At 61.3% G+C, this 23,590-nt stretch overlaps 1 protein-coding gene across 2 annotated transcripts; it reads right to left on the reverse strand.

The window, feature by feature from the left end:
- Window positions 1-2,621: 2,621 nt before the first annotated feature.
- On the reverse strand, window positions 2,622-23,317 carry KCTD5 (potassium channel tetramerization domain containing 5). Of its 2 annotated transcripts, XM_027527594.1 has the most exons (7): window positions 23,026-23,317; window positions 13,722-13,830; window positions 13,045-13,136; window positions 11,372-11,467; window positions 9,047-9,172; window positions 6,832-6,890; window positions 2,622-4,151 (listed from the first exon to the last, which is right to left on the reverse strand). In XM_027527594.1, the coding sequence occupies exons 1-6, from the start codon at window positions 23,275-23,277 to the stop codon at window positions 6,846-6,848; spliced, it is 720 nt and encodes a 239-aa protein (XP_027383395.1). In that variant the 5' UTR covers window positions 23,278-23,317; the 3' UTR covers window positions 2,622-4,151; window positions 6,832-6,845. The 2 variants fall into 2 exon arrangements, with proteins under 2 accessions (XP_027383395.1, XP_027383396.1); XM_027527595.1 differs by lacking the exon at window positions 6,832-6,890 and having other exon boundaries at window positions 23,026-23,313.
- Window positions 23,318-23,590: the final 273 nt, after the last annotated feature.

The following is a 23,590-nucleotide window of genomic DNA, read 5'->3' on the forward strand; positions in this document are numbered from 1 at the left end:
TGAATCTGAAGTTTTGGGGGGTGGGGGGCTGGAGTTGGGGTCCACACCAGCTGGGAGATGTTGGACAAGCCACTGGCCCCTCTGAGCCCGTTTGTCTCCTGTGACCCTGGGCAGCACCTCCACCAGCCTCCCGGGTCACGGCGTGGTCGGTAAACTCGCCTGAGCGTACGTCAGGCAAGACCCCACACCCACCTGGAAGCGCCCGGGGACCCTGCAGACCCAACAGCCCAGCAGGCTTAACCGCCCCCAGACCCAAGGATGCAGGGGTGGGCAGGGCCCTCCTGGAGTCCACACACTGCTGGCCAGGCTCGGATGGTGTCACACAGAAGAGGGAGGCCCAGGCCACGGAGGGGGGGGCATGGAGGTCGGTGGGCCAGGCCCCCAGGAGACAGGCCTCAACAGCTCCCTTGGCTGGGACCCCCTTCTCCCCCTTGCTCCATGTTTAGGGTTCAGATCGTTTGCCGGAGTGGTTCATGGTTTCTGCGAGGATCCCTGGGGATTCCCTGACACAGCACCCCTGCCCGTTTCACTGCCCCTCCCGCCCCTTGTCCCACCAGCCACCCCACCCCACTCCCTCCCGGCCAGGGAATCCAGCAGGCGCAGAGCTCAGGCCCGCAGCTCACTCCGACCCCATCACGGCCGCGACGGTAAGGCTGTCCCCGGAGGCCGCCCCGGGTTCTCTGCCTGGCCTGTGTGTCCACAGCAGGCCTGCAGCCAGCCAGTCCACTCCCCGGTGTTGGCCGATTCCCGAAAGGCAGCAGCTTCTCGCCCTGCTCAGTGAACATGGGTGGACGAGAGTCCTGGGAGGCCTGGGCCTTGCACGCTGCACACATATGCCCACATGCCCACACAATACACGTGCACCCACGCGCACACACCAGTTCACATTCACGTGTACACGCACACACGTGCACACTCACGCACAGAGAAACACACATGCAAGCACGTGCATGGGCCCAGCTGGCTTGGCCGGTGCTGGGGGAACGCAGGCCCGGCTGTTTATGGAACGAACCTGTAAGCACTTAGCAGGCACCGGCTGCGGCCCGACCCTGGGGACGGAGGCAGGAAAACACACCACGTTCCTGTCCGCTCCTCTGCCCAGGCGTGCTCTTGGCAGGCAGGGAGCGCTGCCCAGTGGCCCCGGGGAGCGGCCCCGGGCCGTCTGAGAGCTCCTTCTCCAGAGCAGACATGGGCTCTGAGGCCTCGGGGGAAGTGGGGTGGGGCAGCAGGTGCAACGAGGCCTGACGGGGAGGTGGGGGGGAAGGCAAGGCTGTGGGCGTCCTGAGTACAGCCCCAGGTGCTGGGAGCAGGGGCTAGCCTAGGTCCTGCCGCCGTGGAGAGGCCACCCTGCCCGGGAGAGTAGACTCCAGGTCCTGCCATGGTGGGGTCAGAGGAGGGTGGGGCAGCCCACCTGCCAGCTCTGTGGAGAGAGGCCAGGGTAGGGCCATGTGGGGATCGGGGAGCACCAGGCTCCCCTTGGAAGTCCTGCCACCCCGTCTCCGCCTCCCCCTGCCTGCTATCCCAGCTTTCTGGGTGCCCTGGGGTCTCCTTTACCCCACCAACCTCCTGCCTCTGCCACGGGGCGGGGGTCTGCTCAGGGTCCAGTGGTCCTAGGGGAGGAGGGGCACAGACGTCAGGACAGCTGAGCACCCCAGGTGCCCCCCGCACCAGGCTGGAGGGGCAAGGCTGCGGTCCTCGGTGGGCCCCAGGGGGTGGCCCTGCGACTCCAGGGCAGGTCCCCCACGGCCTGGGCTCCCAGACACTGGCCCCACCCAGACCCAGGCAGACACTCAAGGAGACGGGAGGGGGAGAGACTTTATTGACGCCGTTCACAGTGAGCTCAGAGCTGTGAAGTGTGGGTGGCAGCGTGCCCCCAACTGCCCCACCCCGTCCTGAGGACCCAGCACGGGCCCCTGACCGCAGGCCCCAGACTGGACCGCCATCTCCTCTTGGCCCTGTGCTCAGACAGGAGACGGGCACGCGTTGCAAGACCAGCTGCTCTGGGGCGTCTCCAAGCGCCCGTGGGGCAGGGGGCCCTGGAGGCAGGTCCAGCTTTGCTGTCGGCCTCAGGCAGCTGGGAGGTGCCACGTTTAGTCTCCTTGCAGAAAGCAAACTCCTTGGAGAATCTTAAGTCCTCCCCATGTGCCCCGCTGTACAGGGCACGCCTGGAGCCCCACTCCCACCCTCTGGCAGGGAATTCCCACTAGAGCTGAGTGCGTGCTGGAAACACGACAGGCAGCTGGTGAGACCAGCCTCTCAGGGTCACAGACGTCCTAGCCCAGCCGGGGCAGCTGTCCAGGGAACCGCCCCAAAGCCTGAGGAGCCGCCACCAGGGGGAGCCGGAGAGCCTGTTGGGGGGGACACCCAGGGAACTTCAGGCAAATGTCTCTGAAGCTGGTGCATCCAGCCAGGGAGAGACACGCGCACATGCTTGACTCAGTGTGGCATCGGCACTTTTTAAACAATTCCACAAGAACCAGGTGAGGCGGTGAGGGCTGGCCGGGCCGTGGGGTGGGGGTCAGACTGGACAGGGACCCAGGCAGCCAGCAGAGCTGCCATGAGCCCAAGGTGGTGCTTCCACGGCAGCGGCTCTTCCGTACACTTTAAGACACTAACAGCTGTTCTGCTCAGTCATAAATACACAATTTTATTTGCTATTTTCAGGGGAAACTTAGGCATTAAACTGTAAGGTGATAAAATACGGATACCTAAAAAAGTACAAAAGTATAAATATCCCCTTAGAATAAATTTTAGTGAATTAAGTCTTAATATCTTTAAATTAAAAAAACAAACAAACCACAAGCCTATCTATTATCTCAAGGTCACAAATCAAACGACGCGAAGCAGTCAGCGGCGCCCCACGGTATCCCCGAGGCTCCAAGGGGAGGGAGGGTCTCGGGGCCGAGTGTGCCCATGGAAAGGTCAGTGTGAAGCCAAAAACGCTGAACCACGCACAAGAGACCTTACAAAAGGAGGTAAGTCCTAGTGCTGGAGAACTTGGTTCATCAGGTAATATTGGCAAAGGAGAAGAGGGGCAGGCGAGAAGCCTCCGGTAGCGTCTGGAGCCAGGAAGGTTGGCGTCCGGACGGGATGGGGGGCACAGGTCCCCGACCCGCTGGGGAAGGTCAGCTCTCAAAGCGCGCAGACAGCCGTCCTCAAAGGAATCCGATCCGGCAGCTCCAGCGTCAGGCAGGGGCTGGCCATGCAGGCTCCTCCCCAGCGCCCCAGAAATGTCAGAGAACTGCATAGTTACACGAGCGCGTGAGCCGGCAGAGGCTGTCCGTGTGCGCTGTCAACACCCGACCTCCAGCGTGGCCTGGAGTCTCAGCTCCAGGAGCCTGTGGACAGGCCTCCCGCCCCGCCCTCCAGCCCAGGCGAGAGCAAGGCACTGCGGGGCGCCGGCTGCCCCCGCGCCCCCGGGCGGGCCAGACGAGGCAAACTCGTCCCTCCCTTTAAGTGAGGGGACAGGTCCGCCCAAAAGGCAGCAGCACTTTCAGGCGCCTCTAGGAAGCGAAAGCACTGGCAGTCTGTCCATACGGGGAAAGAAAGGACGCCACGGTCTCGTCTGGAAACTACAAACGGAGAAGCCTGGGTCGGCCTGGCCGGGTCAGGCCCAGGAAGTAGTGAACATGCGGAGGCCGGGAGAGACCACCAAGCCGTCACGTCTGGGAGGCACAGCAGACCCCCTGCCCCAAGGACCAGGGTGGTCAGAGGGCACCCAGAGCCCGGGGCACTGTGCCCACCCTCCTACCAGCAAGGCCCAGGCTCCACTACAGACTGTTTATGTAGCACCAAGAACACAGTCCTTGAAATGATCTTCGGTGATGTAAGGGCCAGTTCAGGAGCCCTGCCTCGGGCCCGAGCGGCACTTGGGAAGCCGAGCGGAGGTCCCGCAGAGATGCCCGCCCAGCAGGAGCTGCCTGCGAGCAGTGACGCCTGGCTTCGGACAGCTGGTCCCGTCTCTCACCACCCACCTCAGAGGCAAAAAAAGCATTCACACCCAGATCTCTAGAGAAATTGTCAAAAGCAGGTTTCTTCTCATGGCCAAGCTTCCTCGACGTGGCGGATCATTGCGTCTTGGGAAAAGGTAAAACGTCTCTTCAGCTTCAACAGTGTGTTCCTCACATCCTCGAACCCCGTTCTTGCAAAATCTGAAAATGCCAAAGGCAGACAGTGAGGACTCAGGCCGTGAACAGAAAGGCAGCGTTGCGGCCTGCGGCCCAGGAAGCAATGGACACGTGGAGGCTGCGGGAAACCACCGAGTGACCACACTCGAGGCAGTCGCAGGCCTGTCTCCACGGCGCCTCCGGGGCCGCCTGAGACTCACCAGCGCGGCCCCGGGGGACAGTTCCTCACCAAGGCCCAGAGGACCCCAGCCGCATCTCCCGCAATGGCCTCCCAAGGGTGGGAGGCTCCCCCCTCCCAAGGGTGCCAGCGCCCACCTAGGGGTTAACTGCCCCCAAACCTTGATTTTCTCTCCAGCTCAGCTTGGTCCAGGTGGAAGACACAGGTGTGCGACCAGGGCCCCCACCCAACCGGCCCTCATTTTCCTTCCATGCCCCACTGCAAACCACACCCCTCCACCTGGCCCCCCAGGCCTGCCCTGTCACCCCCTCGTCCACACACTGCCTGGCTGAGTCTTGTCTTCTGTAACCAGACCCTTGGCCTGGGGGGCCGGCTCCCTCCTTGTAACCAGACAGGGCTCTGGGACACATCCCTGACCCCAGGTACCAGGACAAGAAGGCCACTGCCCAGCCAGGCCGACCCAGCCCAGGCCAGAGCAGTAAGATGACCTTCCTTGTGACCTCACTGGCAGCGAAAGAGGCCTCCTGGGGGCACTTTCCACTTGTGTTTCGGAGCTGAGAGAGATACGGCCCTGAGAAGAGGTGCTGAGCCCTGGATCCCCCGAGCTCGGGCCGCGCCTGGGAGGGTGAGCTCACACGGAGGCTGGTCAGGGGAGGCCCTGCGGGCACGGGCAGACTGCGGTCTCAAGGCCAGGGGCTCCCCACCGGCACAGCCGCCTGCAGCAGCCTCTCACGTCCCGCGGGCGTGCTCCAGTGACTCAGGAGAAGTTCCAGCTGTCCAGCCCACCTCGACAGCCCCCGCCTGCCATGGCGTCCGACAGCTCCAGGCCTCCAGGCCGCCCTCCTGCCCTGCCTACCACCAGCCGCCAGGGAGGTGCACCTTCTGCCGGGCTGGGGGTGCAACGGGCTGAGGGCCCCTCCTCAGGCTGGACGGGGCAGGCCCCCAAGTTGGACTTGCCTGCTCACTGGGAAAGGCCTGGACGGGGACGTGGCCTGAGAATAAGACCTGGGGCGATCTCAGGAGGGCCTGCGGCCCTGGCCCCATGGCAGTCTGAAGGAAAAGCTGGAGTCTGGGGGGCCGCGAGCCACCCACTCCATGGAGTCCAGCAGGGCAGCGGGCATCTGAGATTGCAGGACTGAGACATGGGAAGGTCGAGCGGGCTGGGAGTGAGGGACCGTGCGGGAGGGAGCAGCCCGCTGCAGCTGGAGCCCCAGTATTGTCTGCACATGAGGGCAGAGACCTCGCCTGGGAGCTGTGGCGGGCACAGCCCGTCTACCCAGACGGGCTCTCACCTCAGCCGCCGCTGGCAAGAAGGCCTGAGCCAGCTCGCGGGAACAGAGCAGGCGGAGCCCGGTACATGGTAGGGCCCCCGAGGGCCGGGCCGGTCCAGGTCCAGGGCAGCACCCCCAGCGATCCACACCCGGAGTCAGGGTCTCCTGCAGGCACCCGTGACAGCCGTAACGGGGGTGGTGCTGATAGAAGCCCCGCCTCCTCCGGGAGGCTGGCTCCTCTGTGCTCCCGCACCCCCATTGCGGTTCACCTCCAGCCGGGCTGAGGCTGAGCTGAGCCCAAAGGGGCGGTCACTCCAAGCTGAGGCGGGCCCTACCCGCAAACTGCACGCCTGACTTCAGGCTGAGAAGAGGGAAGTGAGAAACGAGTGTCAGGACCGTCACAGCTAACGGTCATCGCATCTATTCCGCATGTCCCTTTTCTTGGTCCACGTGGCCGCTGCAAAGTTTAAAACGACAGCTGGAGCCCGTGCTGCACGGGCCCAGACCAGGCCCTGCAGACTTTGCTCAAAGGGCCAGGCGGCAGACACCACACAATCTCCAGGTCAAGAGGCACACTGAGGATATTATGTACTCGTACAACCACCAGAAAAACCACCAGTAACAACGAAGAAGCCATTCCTGGCCCATGCCCCCAGACCAGACCTCAGGGCTTGGGGGACCCTGGGCGACGCTGGCGCCCAGCCCCTCTGAGCTCCACTTCCGCTGGCAATGCGAGGGGGCAAGCCTGGCGCTCCCTGCTGATCGGGTTCTGGCCAGGAGGAAGCAGGGGCCTGATGAGCAGCAGGGCTGAGGGGCACCCCAGGGTCTCCCAAAATGGCCAACTGGAGGGTTGGCACAGACCCCTGTCCACCAGCAAGCCTCATGAGGCGCAGGGAGCAGGGCATCAGGGCCCACCCTCCGAGGCACAACACTGACTCCTCAGCCCTGAGCCAGGGGGTGGCTGGGACAGGGTGGGGAGACCGTGAAGCTGGGGCTGCGTGTCCCCGGGAGGCACAGGCCCGAGGCCCAGCTGCACCCCCAGGCAGATACACACAGCGCCCGGGGGCCCTGGCCAAGGTCCCACCCCAACGTGGGCATCCTTCGGGGGACACAGAGCCCCGCTCCCGGACAGATCGGCGCGGGTACTGAACACGGAAGGGCCTCTGTCAACTACAGGTGCGGGGCAGATGCAGCGTGGGAGGCGGGGCTCAAGGAGGCACAGGCGCATGGTCAGTTTCGAGGGCGGCAGGCTCACCGTGACATTTACACTTAATCTGAGTCACTGTCACCAGGACCCGTGTCCTCGTCGTCACTCTGGCTCAGCACATGGCGGGCGGCAGGGAGGAGAAGAAGAGAGGGCGCGTCAGTGCAGGCGGGGTGGGGGGCGGGGGGCGCCCACCCTTCAGTGCGGGCAGGGCGGGGGCAAGGGAGCCCACCCAGACGGGCCAGACTCCTCGGAGCAGCCATGCTGGCCACAGTGGAGCGAGCCACGCTGTCCCTGGGTCCCTGAGGCTGCAGAGTTCTCCTTCCCTCCACGTTGTGAAGCACTGGGCCAGGCCCAGAACCTGGCCGTTACCTTCAGCTCCTGGGAGGCCATGACCTCCAGGACACAGGGTGGGGTCAGCTGGCCAGGGGGCTGGAGGCTGCGATCAGGCACATGGGCGATCGATCACTGATCCATGGATCAATCATGTCTACCTAACCAAGACCCATAGACTGGCTGGACATAGGTTGGGGGTGCGTGCCTGGGGGCAGGGCCCCGTGGCCCCAGGGGCACCTCTGTGAACTCCAGGGGCCCACTTTCTGGCCTCCGCCCCACACCCGCTCTGAGCTTCCTGTGCAACGCATGCCTGACCCCGGCACCTGGGCCCCTTGTCCGGCTGCCCCGCCCCCACTCTCTCAGGTCACTTCTCCCGAGACGTGTGTGTGGGGGAGGCCAGCTCCAGCCGCGGCCCAGGGAGGGGCAATCATGACGGGGCCCCTGGAGCTCACGGCACTGCTCCCACCAGGCCACACACAGGCGCCCCCGACGACACCCCACCTGGCGCCCATGGCTTCCCATAGCTCTGAGGCCCCCTCTGCTACCGCCCCCATTTAGAAGCTACTGTGGTGACCACACTCCAGGACCAGGTATTTCTGGAGAGAGAAACAAGGCCGCGCTTCCACTGGCAAAGGGATCTGGGGTCACGCCCGGAGCTCCGGCGGCACAGACTCGTCCTCCCGCAGCTGAAAAGCACCTGAGGGAGATGAGCCTGATGGTTGCCTGGGGAGCTCGGCTACGCGAATTTTTCAAGTTCAGAAATAAAAGCTGCTAAAAATAGACAACTTACAAAGAGCCCTGCAAACACTCAGGGAGACGAGGCTCCTCTAGAGGCTGGGGCTCTGGGGAGGTGGGCCGACTCTGAGCCCGAAGCCCCACCCCAGGCAGGGCATCAGCACTCCTCACCTCCGGACCCTGGTAGAGCCCCTGGCGAGGAGGTGCCTGCAGCCCTGGAGGAGGAGGGGCACGGTCACCACGGACTGTGGGCGTGCTGACCCTGTGGTCCGTCCCGAGCCTACACCTCCAAGGAAGACCCTGAAAGGCTCCCAGCAACAGTTCTAGGCCCAGAGCAGACGGGGTGCCCCTGGGCAAGCGTGTGGGGAAGGCCGGGGAGCCCCAGTTTTACATCATCAGGTAGAGCCCTTCCGACTCAGGCCTTTCCCATACCCCCTTAGAGCACCTCTGACGGGCACCTGAGCCTCCCCCAGGGCCGTCTGTGGGCCTGGCCTCACGGGCTGGCCGCCACGGAGCCCTGGGCCCCCGGAGCTGGCTGCAGGGTCGTCCAGGCACCGCTTGGCCCACAGGTTCGGAAGTCCTGCCCATACTGATGCTGGACTCTGCACTGACAGACACATCTGGAGTCCTGACCCGGGACGAGCCCAGAAGACATGCCGTTAGAACCCGTCACCTCCAGGCAAGGGTAGCAACCACCCTGTCCATTTTCACCGTGGCCGCACTTGAGCTGCTCTGGGGAGAAGTGCCCGATGGCCCACAGGGAGGGGCTGGTGCCACGCCAAGAGCGTACTCCGTGGAGTTGAAGAATCACACACCTACCAGATCTGCCCCGTCTACCCCCACACCAGGGACAGAGGCCCTGCCCTGCAGCCTCAACGTCCCGTCCCCAGGAAAACATCAAGAAGTGCAGCCCCCACCAAGGAGGGCACTTTCAGGAGCAGGCCGTGGGCAGGGGCAGTGAGGGCGGGGGCCTGGGTGTCCAGCAACCCCACGGCCCACGGCCCAGGGACGTCTGCACCCTCTGTTCCCGAGTTTCGCTTCCGACATGCCTATGGAAAATGAGGGACAACAGAGCAGATGCACAGGGTGAGCGGGCGGCCGCGAAGCCCGCGAGGCTGCAGCACAGGGACGACGGTGAGCGGCGACGCGGGAAGGAGGGAGCCAGCCCGGCGGGCGGCGGGCATGGTGCACCCACCTTGGCCTTCTCGCTGGGCTCGCTGGCGGGGCCGTGTGGCGAGTTGTGCAGCTCCTTGGAGACCACACACAGGAACTCAGCCTGGTCCTCGCTGCCATAGTTGTAGGAGGAGCCGATGCTGACCAGCTGGGGGAGAGAGGGCCAGTGGGACATGGGTTGAGAGCTGCCCCCAGCTCAGGACCAGCCCACCGGGAGGGAAGTCTTCGGAGACACCCAGCCGAAGAAGCTAGGGACAGGGTTCAGTCGAGAGACTTTTTATGAACTTACTGAAAACCCCGTCTCCAAAGGTCTAGGCTCAGGCTCAGATGCATGCGCGCACACGCGCATACACACACACACACACACACACACACACACACACACAGCCATGCGGGACGGGCCTCCTGTGCTGCGCATCCAGCTCCTCTGGGGGGTCCTGGCTGGGCCCACAGGGGACAAGCAGTGACCAGGGAGGGGAGTGTGGCGCTGGAGCTGGCAGCGAGCAGGCAGGGCGCTGGGGGCCCCTCAGAGCCGGGCCCAGGAGGGGGCTACAGTGCTCTGCCCTGTCCGTGAGCATGGGCCAGAGCACACGTGCGTGAGCACACTCGAGGGCGAGCCCCTCGGGGAAGCCAGGACTGGGGCTTCCTCACGCTGGGGCTGCTGACCGAGGAGCGGTTGAGGAGGGCTGAGCCGGCACCTTTCATGACGATTCACAGGGGCACCAAGAACAGTGTGATTATTTCAAAATACCCCCGAAAGGGGTCACCTTAACCAGGAGAGATGCCGGGAGCCCTTTAACTTCTCCCTTGGGTAGTCTACTCCAGGGGACACTCTGAGGAGCCAGAGGGGCCAGCGGGGTCATGGGGTTGTGAGGTCAAACCTCAGAGTCTCAGCCTGAGACACAGGCACAGGGACACTGAGCCTGTGGGGGCGCCGGCTACTCATAGGACACCCTGGCCGTGGGCAGAGGCCCCCAGGTAACGAACTGCAGGCCCCTGGCACGAGGGGCAATGTGCCCGCGGGACCGTCAGAGTGCTCTGGACGGGGCAGCAGGTGGGTGGGAGGAAGTGACTCAGCTCTCGTCCTTTCTCCCTGTGGTCCTGGCCAGGGCCTGCTGATGAAGCGAGCAGCTGGGTCGGCCAGAGTCAGCAGCGCTGCTCAGTCACGGGCAGGACAGGGCAGGAGCCCGCCGGGCAGCCCCCCAGGAAGGGCCCTGGTGCCTACAGCAGCACCAACGGCCTGGGGGGCCGAGGTGGACACAGGCCAGGGGGTGGGGGGTGGAGGACACACACACAGATACACACACCCCCCCCCCCATATACACAAAGATGGACACACACAGATACACACACACACACCTATACACACAAGGACAAACACACATACACACAAATATACACACATACACACACAGATATACACACACACACACGGATGAACACACACACACACAGATATACACACACATACGCCTATACACACAAGGACGGACACACACACAGATATACACACATACACACAGATGGACACACACACGCATACACACAGAGAGATACACACACGCACCTATACACACAAGGACGGACACACACACACACACATAAACATACACACACAGATATGCACATATACACACACACCTATATACATAAGAACGGATACATACACACAGATACACACATACAGAGAGACATACACACATACGTACACACACACAGAAACACACATAGGTACACACATGCACACACACAGATACACACACGCACAGAGATACACACGTAAGTACACACATGCACACAGATACACATGGGCACACACAATCATGCACACACATAAGCACACACACGTATATACACACAGGCACACAAAAACACATGCACACACGTGTATATACACAAGGACACAGGTGTACACGTGCACACATGTACACACACGGGTACACAAGTACACACATAAGCACACACATGTATATACTCAAGGACACACGTATACACACACAAGCACATCTCTACGCACATATGTAGAGATGCCACAGAGAAGCCCAGGGAACAGTCGTACCACAAAGAAGTGAGTGGACGAGGAAAGATAACTGTGGAGTGAAGACTGGACAGTGGGACCCTAAGACCGACTCCTGCCGCCACCAGCCCCGCGCCCACGACGATCCAGCCTGGGCTGGCACAGGTTGCTGCTGGTGAGAGGCACGGGGGACACTCTGGGGACCGAGCTTCCAGGAACTGCAGGCCGCCTGACGCCTCATTACTGGTCCCTGGGGCCGGCTGCCCTGAGCACTGGGCAGGGCCTTGGTAATCAGCAGCTTCACTGCCCTGCAGGCTCAGAGGCCTTTACCTGCTCGAACTTCCAGCCATCGGACATGGTGGAGACCATCTGCGTGAGCTCCTCCTCTTGACACTGCAGGACACGGTACACGTGCTTCAGCGGCACCTGCAAGAGCAGACACGGGGGAGTGTTCCCACGCCGAGGCCAAGCCGGGGACAGCCCCGGGCCCCGGGGAGGCCCACAGTCCCGCCCACCTCTCAGCCCAGGTCGTGACGCCCACAGGAACACCAAAGAAAACAAACATGCTGGAACAGCTACTGTCTTCTGCTTCCCCATCCGCCTCCAAAAATATTTCTATTTCTAAATTCCAAAATAAAATGAGTCATGTTCCTGAAACCCGAGAACACCTGTGGCTGGATGCAAACACATGAAGGCAGCCTTGCCTGCGCCCTGAGGAGCCTTACCAAACGTCTGACCCCAGCAGCAGGACTGGCCTGGGCCCCGCCCTCGGAAGACAGCGCTCAGCTGAGCACGTGGCTCGGACAGGAGCCCGTGGGCCTTCCTGTCTGTGCACCCCCACCCCAAACTCCACCCAGCTCCACTCCCAGCCCGGGCCGCACTGCCAGAGCTCTGCCCTGACGCCACCCCAGGGACGGGGTCGCAGCCCCAGTGCTCTGGTCCCCACACGGCCCAAAGAGCCTTCACTGGGGACACATGGAGGGCGCTGAGCGCTGCCCCGCCCGTGCGGGCCTCGCCCACGTCCCCACAGGGTGGGGGGTGTGACGGCACAGGCACAGAGGGCCGAGCCGGCCCAGTCACGGGCTTTGTCTTTGAGGGGGCTGGCAGCAGGGAGCCAGGCCGCACACTGGCCAGAGATGACTGTGGGGCCTGTGGCCGCATCACCTGCCCTCCCCCAGTCCCTGACCAGCCACCTGGAACGGCCGATCTCAGCAAGCTCTTCAGAGAGGCCGAGAGTGCCAGCCCTGGGGCTGCAGGGCCCTGGGGGGAAGCCCGGCTTGGGAGGCAGTGGCAGGGCGGTGAGAGGGTGGAGACTCTTAGGAACTCCGGCTCTCAGGGAAAGCGTGCACAGCAGCCCTGGGTGGGGGCCCAGGCAGGGGCTGCACTCTGCAGCCACCGCAGAGCCTGGCACCACGACAGGACCACTGCCGAGACCCTCAGGAGCCTGCCTCGGGGAAGGTGTCAGACAGCTGCCTCAAAACGCACTAGCCCAACAGGCAGTGGAGTGCCCGTGCCAGCTCCAGCACGGCTGACCGTGGCCAAGTGCAAACAGGTCCCATGTGGACTCCATGCCCTTGGGACAGGGTCAGCATCAAGAGCTGTCCACTGAGCCCTTCCTTCCCGATCAGAGCCAAGCCTGCTCTGCCTACACCCCCACCCCCATCCCCGTCAGCACCAGCCCACTGCCGGCTCCCCCAGGCTCCCCGCAAGCCTTCCAAGTGGGCCAAGGAGTTGGCCACCACAGGACCTTTGCACTTGCGGAGCTCTGCCTGCAACACCCGCCCCGAGACGGCTACACACACAGAGGCCCATGGAAGCCTCTTGCTTGTCCTCTGCCTCTCCTCACTGGCCAGGGCGCCAGCTGGCAGGCACTGCGAGAGGCGCCCGGAGGGCAAGGCAGGGCACAAGGACAGCTCCAGAGGAACTGGTCAGCTGGGAGAAGGGAGTGAGCCACGTCACCAAGCAGGTCTCGGAAGGGTTCTGGTGCCAGTCACCCATCTCACCTGTGATGTTTTGCTGTCTCGCTCTCTAATTTTGTCCTTGACGAGTTTTATTAGTGAGGTGATATTGTAAAATTCCGCTTCCTCCAATACCCCTAGGATAAAGAAAAATAACTAATTTCCACCAGATCAAATAAATGCTGTCTCTGCCCCGCAGTGAACCCAAGGCCCATGCACACATAAAACAGACAAAAACACACATGTATACACTAAATAGATGCTGCAGAAAAAGATGCAGACAGGTGGTCACAGGAGCAAGATGGGCCAGAATGAAGGAGGGAGTGGGCACAGCTTAACAAGCAAAACGGGGCCGAGCCCTGGGCTCTCAGGACACCTGGCTCCATGCCAGGAGCCGGAGCATGGCCGGTGTCTGCAGACACGGGCAGAACACAGAGCCAGCGGCCGGGCTGCCCCGGAGGGGAGCAGACCCAGGGTGGGCGATCCCGGGGACCCCAGGAGGGGCGTGGCCCCCAGGCAGTGTCAGCCAGGACCCCCAGAGAGCAGCGGGCCCCGAGCCAGAGCCGCCCTCCCCGAAGGACAGGGAGTGAGAGAGCCGCAGCCCCCAGCGGGCAGGCTGGGCCTGAGACGAGCATCTGCTCGGGAGGGAGCTGGGGAAGGAGTGGGGCTCCGCTCCCAGGGTTGGAGGGCCCCCACCGCCTGCCCCTCCCCCTCCGACTCACCTTCCTCTGCCAGGTCTTTGTTAATGACCAGCTTCCCATGTCTCAGGTAGTTCAGCACGGGCCCAAAGTAGGTGGGGTCTCTGTCGATTAAGTAGGCACCTGTTTCATCCTGCAGAGAGCAAGAGACAAGCTGAGCCCAGACAACAGGGTGGTTTCTGCAGCTGGCCACCAGGCCACGGCTAGAGGGGTCTCACCCACAACTGGCGCGTCAGCGCTTGTGGCACTTCAGGGGACCCCAAGCAGCTTCGCCTACCTCAGCCACCCGCGGCTTCTGGCCCTGACCCGTCACCACTGCAGGTGAAACCGAGTCTCAGCTCTGTGGCAGCAAGGTGACCGCCACTCAGAGGCAGGGGTGCCATGCACAAGACCTCTCTGCTCAGCTCCCAGGACTCCTGAGGCGGGATCACCTTTCGCTCAGTCAGGCCCGCCCTCTAGTGACCCCACTCTCTCCCCGGCACAGAGGCTGATGGCCGCCCTGCTCATTTCGGGGCTCCTCCCTGGGCAGGACTGGGGTGGGGTCCCAGGCTCAGGGAACAGAGCTTCCCCGTGACTGACCACTGAGGACCCCTCCCCGATAGGCGGCGTCTCCAGGGCCTGTCTTCAGAAGGCGCCCCTCCGGACCTGGTGGGCCCTGCCCCCCCGCAGGGCCAGTATCTTTCTGATGCCTCGCTGCCCGAGGCAGGCCTTTGGCGTCAGCTCAGCGCCATCCAGGCGTGGCTGACGGAGGTGGACACACATGCCCTGGCACAGGGGAGGCTGTGGTGCCCATTCGTGGGCGCACCAGTGGAGGCCTGTGGCAGCCCTCGGTGCAGAGGCGGGGCAGGGTCTGTGCCAAGGACAAGAGTCTGGGGTCCACAGAAGGCCACGGCCCCGCCTCTTCCAGGACACCGTGTCCACTGCTCTCTGGTCTGCTGAGTGCGACCTGGCCCAGGCTGCCATCCAGCAGGGCTGCCGGCTCCTCCCCTCACAGGAGCCCCCTTCCCTCTGCACCTGGGCCAAGGGCCCCAGGACTCCGCTGAGACAAGCAGGTGACTCTTAAGTTAGGAAGCGTGGGGCTGGCCTCCCTGTCCAGCAGGTGCCTGCCGGGATGAGGCTGAGGTCCTGGAGGCAAGGGCCATGGAGGACGCAGGGGCGGCTGACGGGCCGAGTCTCCAGCGCAGTGTCAGGGTGCTCACGGTAGGAGGGGGTGCAGTAGAAGCCCCTGAGCCTCCTGGACATGGTGAGCCCAAGGGTGCCAGAGCCACTCTCAACTGTGAGGCAACGTGCTGTGCGAGGGCCCCCTTCTCCCTCGTGCGCATAGAGCCCGGAATTTCGTGCAGTAAATCTGGAGGCCTCAAGGGTTTTCCGTCGAGTCCATGAGGAGCAAAGGCGGCCTCCGGGATGGACCAGGGGATGTGAGGACGCATGCCTTCCGTGTACTTCTACTGTTTTCTATCTCGACTGCCTCCATGCCAGAGCACGGCTGCCCGGAGCTGGGCACCTACCCACCCTCAGGGCACATGTGCCAGCTCCCCAGGGTCCCAGGACCCACTGCCTGAGCTGGCCTCCAGGGGCTGGGGCCAGCCGGAGTGGGCTTCAGAGGGGCCCCTGACACTCCATGTGTCTCCCCTGCAGCGTCACCAGCTGAGGGCGGGACACTCAGTCCAGCGGCTGCCACGCCGGCCCTGCACCCACTCCGGGGAGGGAAATCCCCCAACCTGGCCCTGGAAGTGCAGGCCCCAGGCACCCTGAGATGCTGCAGGGAAGTGGCCAGCTCCTGGCAGCGACAAGCCCGCCTCTCCAGGACGGACCTGAGGAGTCTTCTCGGCGGCCTCCTCGTGGGCCCCACACAGCTCTTGGGCCCAGTCTCTCTGCGAGCACCTGTTCTGATCGGAAGGGCTTCCTTAAGAAACAAGGTCGAGACTCCAGAGTCAGGACAGGCTGAGCAGCAGTGTGGGGGAAGTGCTCATTCTACCAAGGCGCACGGGCCCCTGCCCAGAAGAGCACACATGCTCACTTGAGGCGCACAGGCAGGAGCTCTGCAGAAGCCGCACCCCCAGCACTGAGCCCATGCTGGAGCCCACGCTGCTGGAGCGCATCTGTGCTGGCGAGGGCAGCCGTGCCCTGGGCTGTGACTAGGTTGCACCCGGGGTCGCCAGGGCCCTGGGCCCTCACGCTGTTTGTGTGTAAGCGGCCCCGGGGCATCCAGCCTAAGGCAGAAATAAAAACAGAGCACAGAAAGAGAGAAGACCCCTCGTCCCAGATTCAGCAGCCTCGGGCTCACCTGAGCCACAGGACAGGGAGGGTGGTCTCCGTGCTGTCTAGTCGGCAGCAGGTGAATGCCGCCCAGCACCAACTCACGGGAGGATGAGCTTGTGACGTGTGCCTGGCCTGGCCAGGCGGACAACAGGCAGGAAGACTCGAGGATCTCTCTCCTGCCCTCAGTTTATATAACAAGCCTGTGTCACATTCTTATAGTGGTGAGGCTTGAGGGTTTTATTTTTTTGTAAAAGAGCCAGAATTAAGATTGCTTGCTCAACAAACCTTTTTAAAAATTGACTATCCCCTCTTCTCGCCAAGTTAGCGTGTGACCTGCTTCCGCAGTGCTGGCTTTGAAATATACATCCACCCAAAGGCACAGAGAGAACGGCTGAGCTTTCTCATGAATATTTAACAGAGGCCACGCCCACCAGGCGTCTCTCACTGTCTGCTCTCTCTCCCGCCCTGCCTGGGGCTGAGCCGAGGGCTCCAGTGAACAGTGAACCTGGGCCTTGGGCCACAGAGGCAACACCCTGGCCACAGCCAGGAGTGCCCTGCCCGCGTCCCTCCTCTGGAGAAGCCCATGCCACAGGCACCCACGGGACCCCTGACCTGCAGTCAGAGGAGGGAGGCAGGGAGGGGAATCCCGATGGGACACCCCATGCACCCCCACCCCAGCCCCTGGTGCTGGTTTGGGGGCAGCGCACCTGCCCGCCCATGCCCGGTCCGCATGGTCCAGGCAGGTTTGAACGCCCTGCCAGCAAGCACTGTGGGTCAGAGCAGGCAGCCGCCCATGCACAGGGCCATAAAAAGGAAAAGGGCCATAAGGGACGCGTTGGAGAAGCCGGGCCCTCAGGCGAGACTGTAAACAGAGGAATCCTGTTTCCGTCTCACTGTACCCGGCTCCTCTCAGCCACCTTCACAACTGCAGCAGACACACCAGGAAACACAGTGTGATCGTGGCTGTCGGCCACCGGAGGCTACAAGTTAAGGGGGCTGAGTGTCCCCAGCTAAACGCAAGGTGTGCTGTCAAAATTCCCCATCTGAGAGCTAAACGCAAAAGCGTGGAGTTATCTGTGCACAAACATGTGCAAGCAACATAATTAGAAAGACATTTCTCTCTGAAATTACCCACTTAAGGGATTCTGTGTCACTTAAAACCTTCACCTCTGCCTGCTTTTCTCTTAAGTTTTCTACAGTATGGCAAGTCCCTGACCTAGAAGAGGCCTGAGGCATTACCAGTTCCAAATGAGGAAACGGAGGCCAGAGAGCAGAGGCCCGCAGGGGCAGCGGCTGCACTCACGAGCGTGGGAGAGCCGGCAGCCCTGACCGCAAGCCGCCCTGCGCACCGTGGAGGGGCACCCCCGCGGCACACGCAGGGAACGGAGGGGAAGCAGGGCCCTGGGCCCCCAACCCCAGGTGCCTCGCAGTCCTACCATGTGGCTTAGGAACAGAATCTAGGGTGACACCCACGACTCCAGTGACGCTGACTCAGAAGCAAACCACAGGTGAGTGATAGGACCCCCACAGGAGGCTCCTGGTTCTTCTCTTAGAACCAATCCACCGGGGGTGGGGGTGTGGGGAATCACACCAAGCTCCCTGAACAAGCAGAGACGGCTCACAGGACCCGGGCCCGCTTGGAGCGGACACTGTATCAACTGTGTGCAGAGACAGGGGCCAGGCACCCAGGTGTGGGGCAGTCGTGAGCAGGACACCGTGGGGAGACCCACCAGCCGTGAACACTTCTGTCAAAGGCAAGGGGGCAGCCACCTGTCCGGACCGCTCAGGTACTTCCCTGCCTACAGACAGTCCAGTTACAGAGCACCTGCACAGAATTCCCCTACAGATGCCACGCTGCTTATCTTGGTGGGGAGAGAGAGAGAGGAGAGGGGAGAGAGAGAGAGAGAAAGTGAGAGGAGAGAGAGGGGAGGGAGAGGGAGAGGGGAGAGAGAGCGTGAGCAACCAGGAGGTCAACCTGAGATGGAAACAGGCAGGAACCACGGGAGAGAAGCAGCCGCAGACAGGGCCCAGGGTCCCTGGCACAAAGCTCCCCAGCGCCTCGGCCAGCCTGGAGGCGAGGCCCCCTCAGGCCTGGAGTTTCCAGTCCCCTGGATGCCAGTCACAGCAGGCAGGCAGGACACTGCAGCCAGGATGTCCACCACAGGCTCATGCCGCACCCGCTGCTCCTGAGGCCCCCACGGCACCGCCTTGCTGGCTCCTGGCAGCCTCTGTTCTCCTCTGAGCCCGGTCCTGCTGGCGGAGCCGGTACAGAGTTCACTCTCCCTTCTTGCCGGGCCGAAGGGCAGGCACACAGCTCCTCTGCACCCTCGCCCAACTCCCCGTCCTCACCGAGGCCTGCCTGCCTCTCCCTTACTGCTTTGAGAAGCCCACCTTGGTCTATTCAGCGGCAGAGCCAGCCCTAGCCAAGCCTGACTTGCAAAGTCGGCCAGGAACCTGGATGCCCAGCCCGAGGACACCAGAGCCCCCCAGAATGGACCCTGATAAGAGACGCAGGGTACACAGCCTCCCTGAGGCCAGAAGTCTGTCCCAGAGGCACACGGCCCAGAGGAGCTGCGCCCTGCAAGCTGAAGGGCATCATGTTTCCTGTAAGCAGGGAACCCGTGTCCCTCCCCCATGGTACAGCCCCAATGCCCAGTGTTGGGAACGGACCCCCAGGGCCTGTCCTGAGAACTGGCAGCTTGGGAGGCCTGCAGGGGGGTCTGTAGGGCCCAGTGCCCACCCCCCACCAAGGGGCTGGCCCAGCATCTGGGGCTCTCTGCCAGTGGCATGAAGTTTGCACGCGTTGAGTTAGTGTGTCTAAGTGACAAATGGAAACAAAAAACAAGTTCGAAAGGTGAGAAATTCTTGGGACATTCTTTCTAAAAACAAAGTGCGGAGGTAAATAAAGCCCAGGGAGTGCCATCTCTATTTCCTGCGCTGACGCTGACGCAGTGTGGGGCACCCGGCGGGGGAGCTGACGCCCGCATCCCTGGTCCTCAAACTCCCCTGGGACTCTGGCTCAGAGAGGTCCAGGAACCCAACCCACATCAGGGCAGGTTGGGTTGTGGGTGGAGTCAAAGTCAGGCCTGAGTCTAAGTGGGCCACCGTGAAAAACGCCCCGCAGCCCACCAACTCTAGACCACAATGTGCTGGGCGCTCTGCAGGCTGAGGAGAGCTGCCCAGCGGAGGCCTGGGAAGCGTCCTGTGCTCGAGGTGGCCTGCGGGTGTCCTGGCTGCGCAGACTGTGCCCTGGGTACCAGGCAGAGTCAGCGCGTTTAAAGATGGTTGGCCCAGTGACTGCGGTCCTCGGGCACCTCCGGAAAGCAGTTGAGCACGGCCACCCCAGGGGAATGCGGCCATGGCCAAGCCCCGAGCCGGCATCTCTATGTTCTCATACAACTCTGTTTGCAAAACAGGCAGGTGGACCACAGCTTTCTGACCGCTGCTGGAAACCGAGGCCAGTCACTGTCCCGCTGGCCAAGAGTGAGTGAAGGCCGCCCGAGCCGTCGGCAGAAAGAGGAACTGCTCTGCAGCAGATGACCACTTCCTCCTGGCCACCCTCGGACGGCTGGCAGCCGAGTCCGCTGGCCTGAAGCAGCTCTCCCCTAGAAGCAAGCCCTTTCTCAGGATGTCCCTGCTCTGACGCGTGGGCTGGTCAGGGCCAAGGGGCCTTGTGAAGAGATGACCGCGGCATCCTCAGCGAGTGAGCCACCCCCTGCACTGGGGCATCCCCCGCCAGGGGCCTGAGCCAGGCCCGGGGCTAGGGCTGAGGACGCGCTCAGAACTCAAGCAAAGTGTGAGATGAAATGCACAGCCCCTGGGGACCGCCGCTCCTGCCTCACACCAGCACCCCAGCCCTCTCGGTGGAGCTACGACGCTCACAGCCTTTCGCCTCTGACTTAGTCACACAGAACATAATCTGCCGTTTCACTCTAAGTAATCCCCACTTCTCCTGCCAAGCGGCTTAAAAGATAGTCCTTCCACCCACACCCCCATCACTTAGCCCTGTCTGTGAAACTCCTTTCACTATCGTTCTAATCCTGAAACTCTAGCCAACACCTGGGGGGTCAGCACAGGCCAAGACCTGTGTAGGATACAGCATGTCATCAGAACACCTTGACGGCCCACCTCTCAGAGACCCACCTGATGCCCCCACACCTGCAGCCCCAAAACTAGGACAAGGGCCCTGCTGAAGGGCAAAGGCTGATGAGAAACGCAGTTTTCTCCAGACCTGGCTCAGTGGCAGAGAATGAAGCCCCTCCCCTGCAAATCCTATTTAATCTGAGTGGCTTCCAACCACCAAGTAGTATTTCCTGTTTCCCTTTAATTCCTAAAGCATCTCCCCACCGAAGCAGGGACGGACTTAACTCTGAACAAACTCAAACCTGTTTTCAACAATGCCACTGGGCCAGGAACCGTGGAATAGAGACAGCCCAAGTGAATCACATGCCGGGTATTTGCACAGCACTTCCTGGAAGAGGTGCTACACCTGGCCCGTTCCTGATGGAAGAGGGCAGAGAAAAATGGCCCAGGACAGCAGATGAACAGAGGCCAAAATGAAGGGCGCAGCCCCGGCCCTGCTGGGGAAGCACCAGGAGGAAGTGAGAACTCGCACTGGGGCTAACTGCAGAGAGAACGTCACGGCCGCCGGGGGCCCAGGTCAGAACAGCAGGCGAGAGAGCAGTGAGCAGCGGGGCCCAGAGACAGCCTGGCTCCCCGCACCCCTAACAACCTGGCTGTCCGCTGTTGAACGAAGCACTCCTCCACAGAGATCTCCTGACACCACCTTTCCCCCCAGGCTTCCCGACAGAGGTCCTTGCCAGACATTCTGTGTTTAATAGCAAGCTCTAGGCACTCTCCCAACAAACTCCGAACCCATCAGGCTCCTGAAAGATTCCAGCCTTTGTCTGGGAACTCCTCCCTATTAAGTCTCCCCACCCAAACACGACCCAAGCACTACTCTGCAAGCCCAAGTGCTCAATAAACACGAGAAATGTGCCCAGCAGGAAATCTTCCAGTCGGTGCGTCCAGCCTTGTGAATATCCTTGAGGTGTGCGTCCATCAGTCTTAACTATGAGGTCAGGGCTTGCAGATTTTTACACGTGCATCCACATCCTGTTTTCTCTTCCAGCAGATAACTGCTAGCATCCCACTCTTCCAAATGAGCCCCTTTCCCTCCACCCTCAACCTCAGACTCCTTACTCAGGATTTCGTTATCCAAGAGTGAATCTCTGGGACATTCTTTCATCAGAACCAAAGCGGGGAAAACTGAGGAGAATGAGGACCTTATATATTTTGTCATTTGAAGCAGAACACTCTACTACTATGACTAAAGGGAATTAGCATTACTCTTTCTGGCAAGTTCACATCTGTGGCTAAAGCTAACTCATAGTTACTATCAACTCTTTCATGAGACAGAAACCGTATCTGCTGCATTACCTTCATGTTCTGAATTCCAACTTTACAAATAGATGAAAAAGAGCAGCTGTAACACAGATATAATTTATACTCTGATAAATTACCCCCTGCAAAAAACTACTATAAAGTATAATTTTTTAAGTAGTCTTGAGATATTAAAATGAAGGGATAAACTGACTTAACAGGCAAACTATAGTTAATCAGCCCTGAATCAACTGTCTCAGCGCTGAATAGACAGCACTGCCTCAAAACAACCCAATGGACAAGAGCAATGTAAAAATGGGCCTCAGCATACAAAACAGAAAGGCTCAAGTAGAAATGCAAGTGAATGACCACTAAGGCTCACTGCTTAAACAGTAAAACATACACCCACACTATAAAAGGAAAATCACAGCTAACAAAAGCCTATTTCTATCCTGGAGATGACTGTCATTTTCTGGGAGGTCAATTCTCTGAGAGCAGAGAGCTTGGTCAAATGCGCAATGGAAACAGCTGGGCAGCCGCGGGGGAGGGTGTGTGTGGGGCGGTGGGAACCGGAGAGCTGGCAGCCCAAACTCTGATTTCTACCCATGACTGGTGGTTTTGTGGTAACTCAAGCTCTCCTTTCCTGATCATAAGGTCATGCCACACAGAGGATGGTGTCGGTCAGGCTTTGCATCCTGAAGACGATATGAATCTTTCTGAGAAGCCTAGGCCTGGCAAATGCTGGGCTGGCAAGGCTCCAAGCCAAGTGCAATTATGTAGGCTCAAGTGAAAGACAGGAAAGTTAGAATAAGACTTGTGGACTAGGAAAAATATAGGTAAAAACTGTTCTTCCAAGTGCCTTTTCTGAGTGTCAATGCTGTTCAGCTCGAGATAGTCTCCTTCAGGCACACAAATCTTGTAAATGTAGTCATCACAATAGTTTCTGCACAACCATAGGAGCATTTAATCTGATGAAAGACAATCGGCAAACCAATCTAGAGATTCCTATCCTTCGGAGAGGGCACTAAGAAAACTAGGTTACTTAGAAGACTGAAAAAAATTTCCTATCTAGCCCTTCCTTAACACTCCTAAGCCATCCCTTAATATGAGCAACCCTCCTTTTGAAAAAGCACTCTATGGACGGCACTTTCTCGGAGTGCTGAGTGGGTGCGTGTTGCGGCTGAAAACCATGGAGCACCAACTCTCTAAATGCAAGTCACTGGGAAAGAGAGGCCACCCGCGTAAACCCCCACACCAACGTTAAGTCAAGCGTCTGGAACGTGAGAAGACGAGAACACCGGGGCTCTCAGATTCCAGGGCCAGTAAGTACACGGGACGGAGAAGAGGTGTTCGCACCAGGGGCCAAAGAATCTAGGGACGAAAGAAAGTAGATCCACAGTAGTCTGGGGGTCTGGAAAACCTCCTCCACAGAAGAGCAGAGAGGGCGAGACAGAGAGGCACCCAGAGGCGGACGGGCAGGGGATCCTTGAGGGTGGTGGGCGCCACAGCGCCATCCTCTCTTTTCCCGGCCCGAGAAAAGGAGTCGCGGACCTGGGTCAAGCTGGTGACAGAGAACGCGGGGATCGGAGCCGAGGCGGATCTCCTCAGCGTGGGGCAGGGGGCGTGCGGCGGGCCGCTGACCAGGGCGACCCGAACTCTCCTGACTGGCCCGCGCGGCCCTCACCTTGTCCGAGTCCAGGTCGGGGTCGGCCTGGCACAAACGGTACAGGAAGGATTTCGGATCCCGGCACAGCGTCTGCCGAGTGGTGAGGAAGTAGGTGCCGCCGACGTTGAGCCGGACCCACTTGGACACGCTGCCGGGACGCTGGGCCAAGGCGCCGAGCCCCGCGCTGCAGCGCCGGCACAGGCCGCCCCCCAGCCCCGCCCCGAGGCCGCCCGGGGCCGGAGGCAGCAGCTCGCAGTGATTCTCCGCCATGATCCCAGCAAGCCCCGCCACAGCTCCTCGCCACCGGAAGCGTCCGGTCTTTAATACAGTCCTCCGAGCTCTGTCCCGCCCACGGGTCCGCCTTCGTAAAGCGCCCACCCCGGCGTCACGCGAGAGGCGGAAGTTCCGGCCCGGAAAAGCGGCCGGCCGTACCCTCTTCCGGCCGGAGCCCGGCGCGGCGTGGCCCGGTGACGCCGACGTGGGCGAGCCGCGGTGGAGCCGGGTGTCGGGCTCGAAAGGGGTTCGCAAGCCTCCGCCGGGCGCGTGCCATGCCTGGACGCCCTGTTCTCGGGCCCAGGTCCTG

Source organism: Bos indicus x Bos taurus, chromosome 25, assembly GCF_003369695.1.
Source record: "Bos indicus x Bos taurus breed Angus x Brahman F1 hybrid chromosome 25, Bos_hybrid_MaternalHap_v2.0, whole genome shotgun sequence".
In the NCBI taxonomy this organism is placed as follows: Eukaryota; Metazoa; Chordata; class Mammalia; order Artiodactyla; family Bovidae; genus Bos; species Bos indicus x Bos taurus.

Excerpts from the sequence above, each read along its gene's own strand:
- KCTD5 (XM_027527594.1), bottom strand. The coding sequence starts at position 23,277 with ATGGCGGAGAATCACTGCGAGCTGCTGCCTCCGGCCCCGGGCGGCCTC. Across the intron at positions 13,831-23,025 it reads CCGACCTGGACTCGGACAAG|GATGAAACAGGTGCCTACTT; the intron begins GTGAGGGCCGCG and ends TGCTCTCTGCAG. Across the intron at positions 9,173-11,371 it reads ATGGCTGGAAGTTCGAGCAG|CTGGTCAGCATCGGCTCCTC; the intron begins GTAAAGGCCTCT and ends TCTCTCCCCCAG.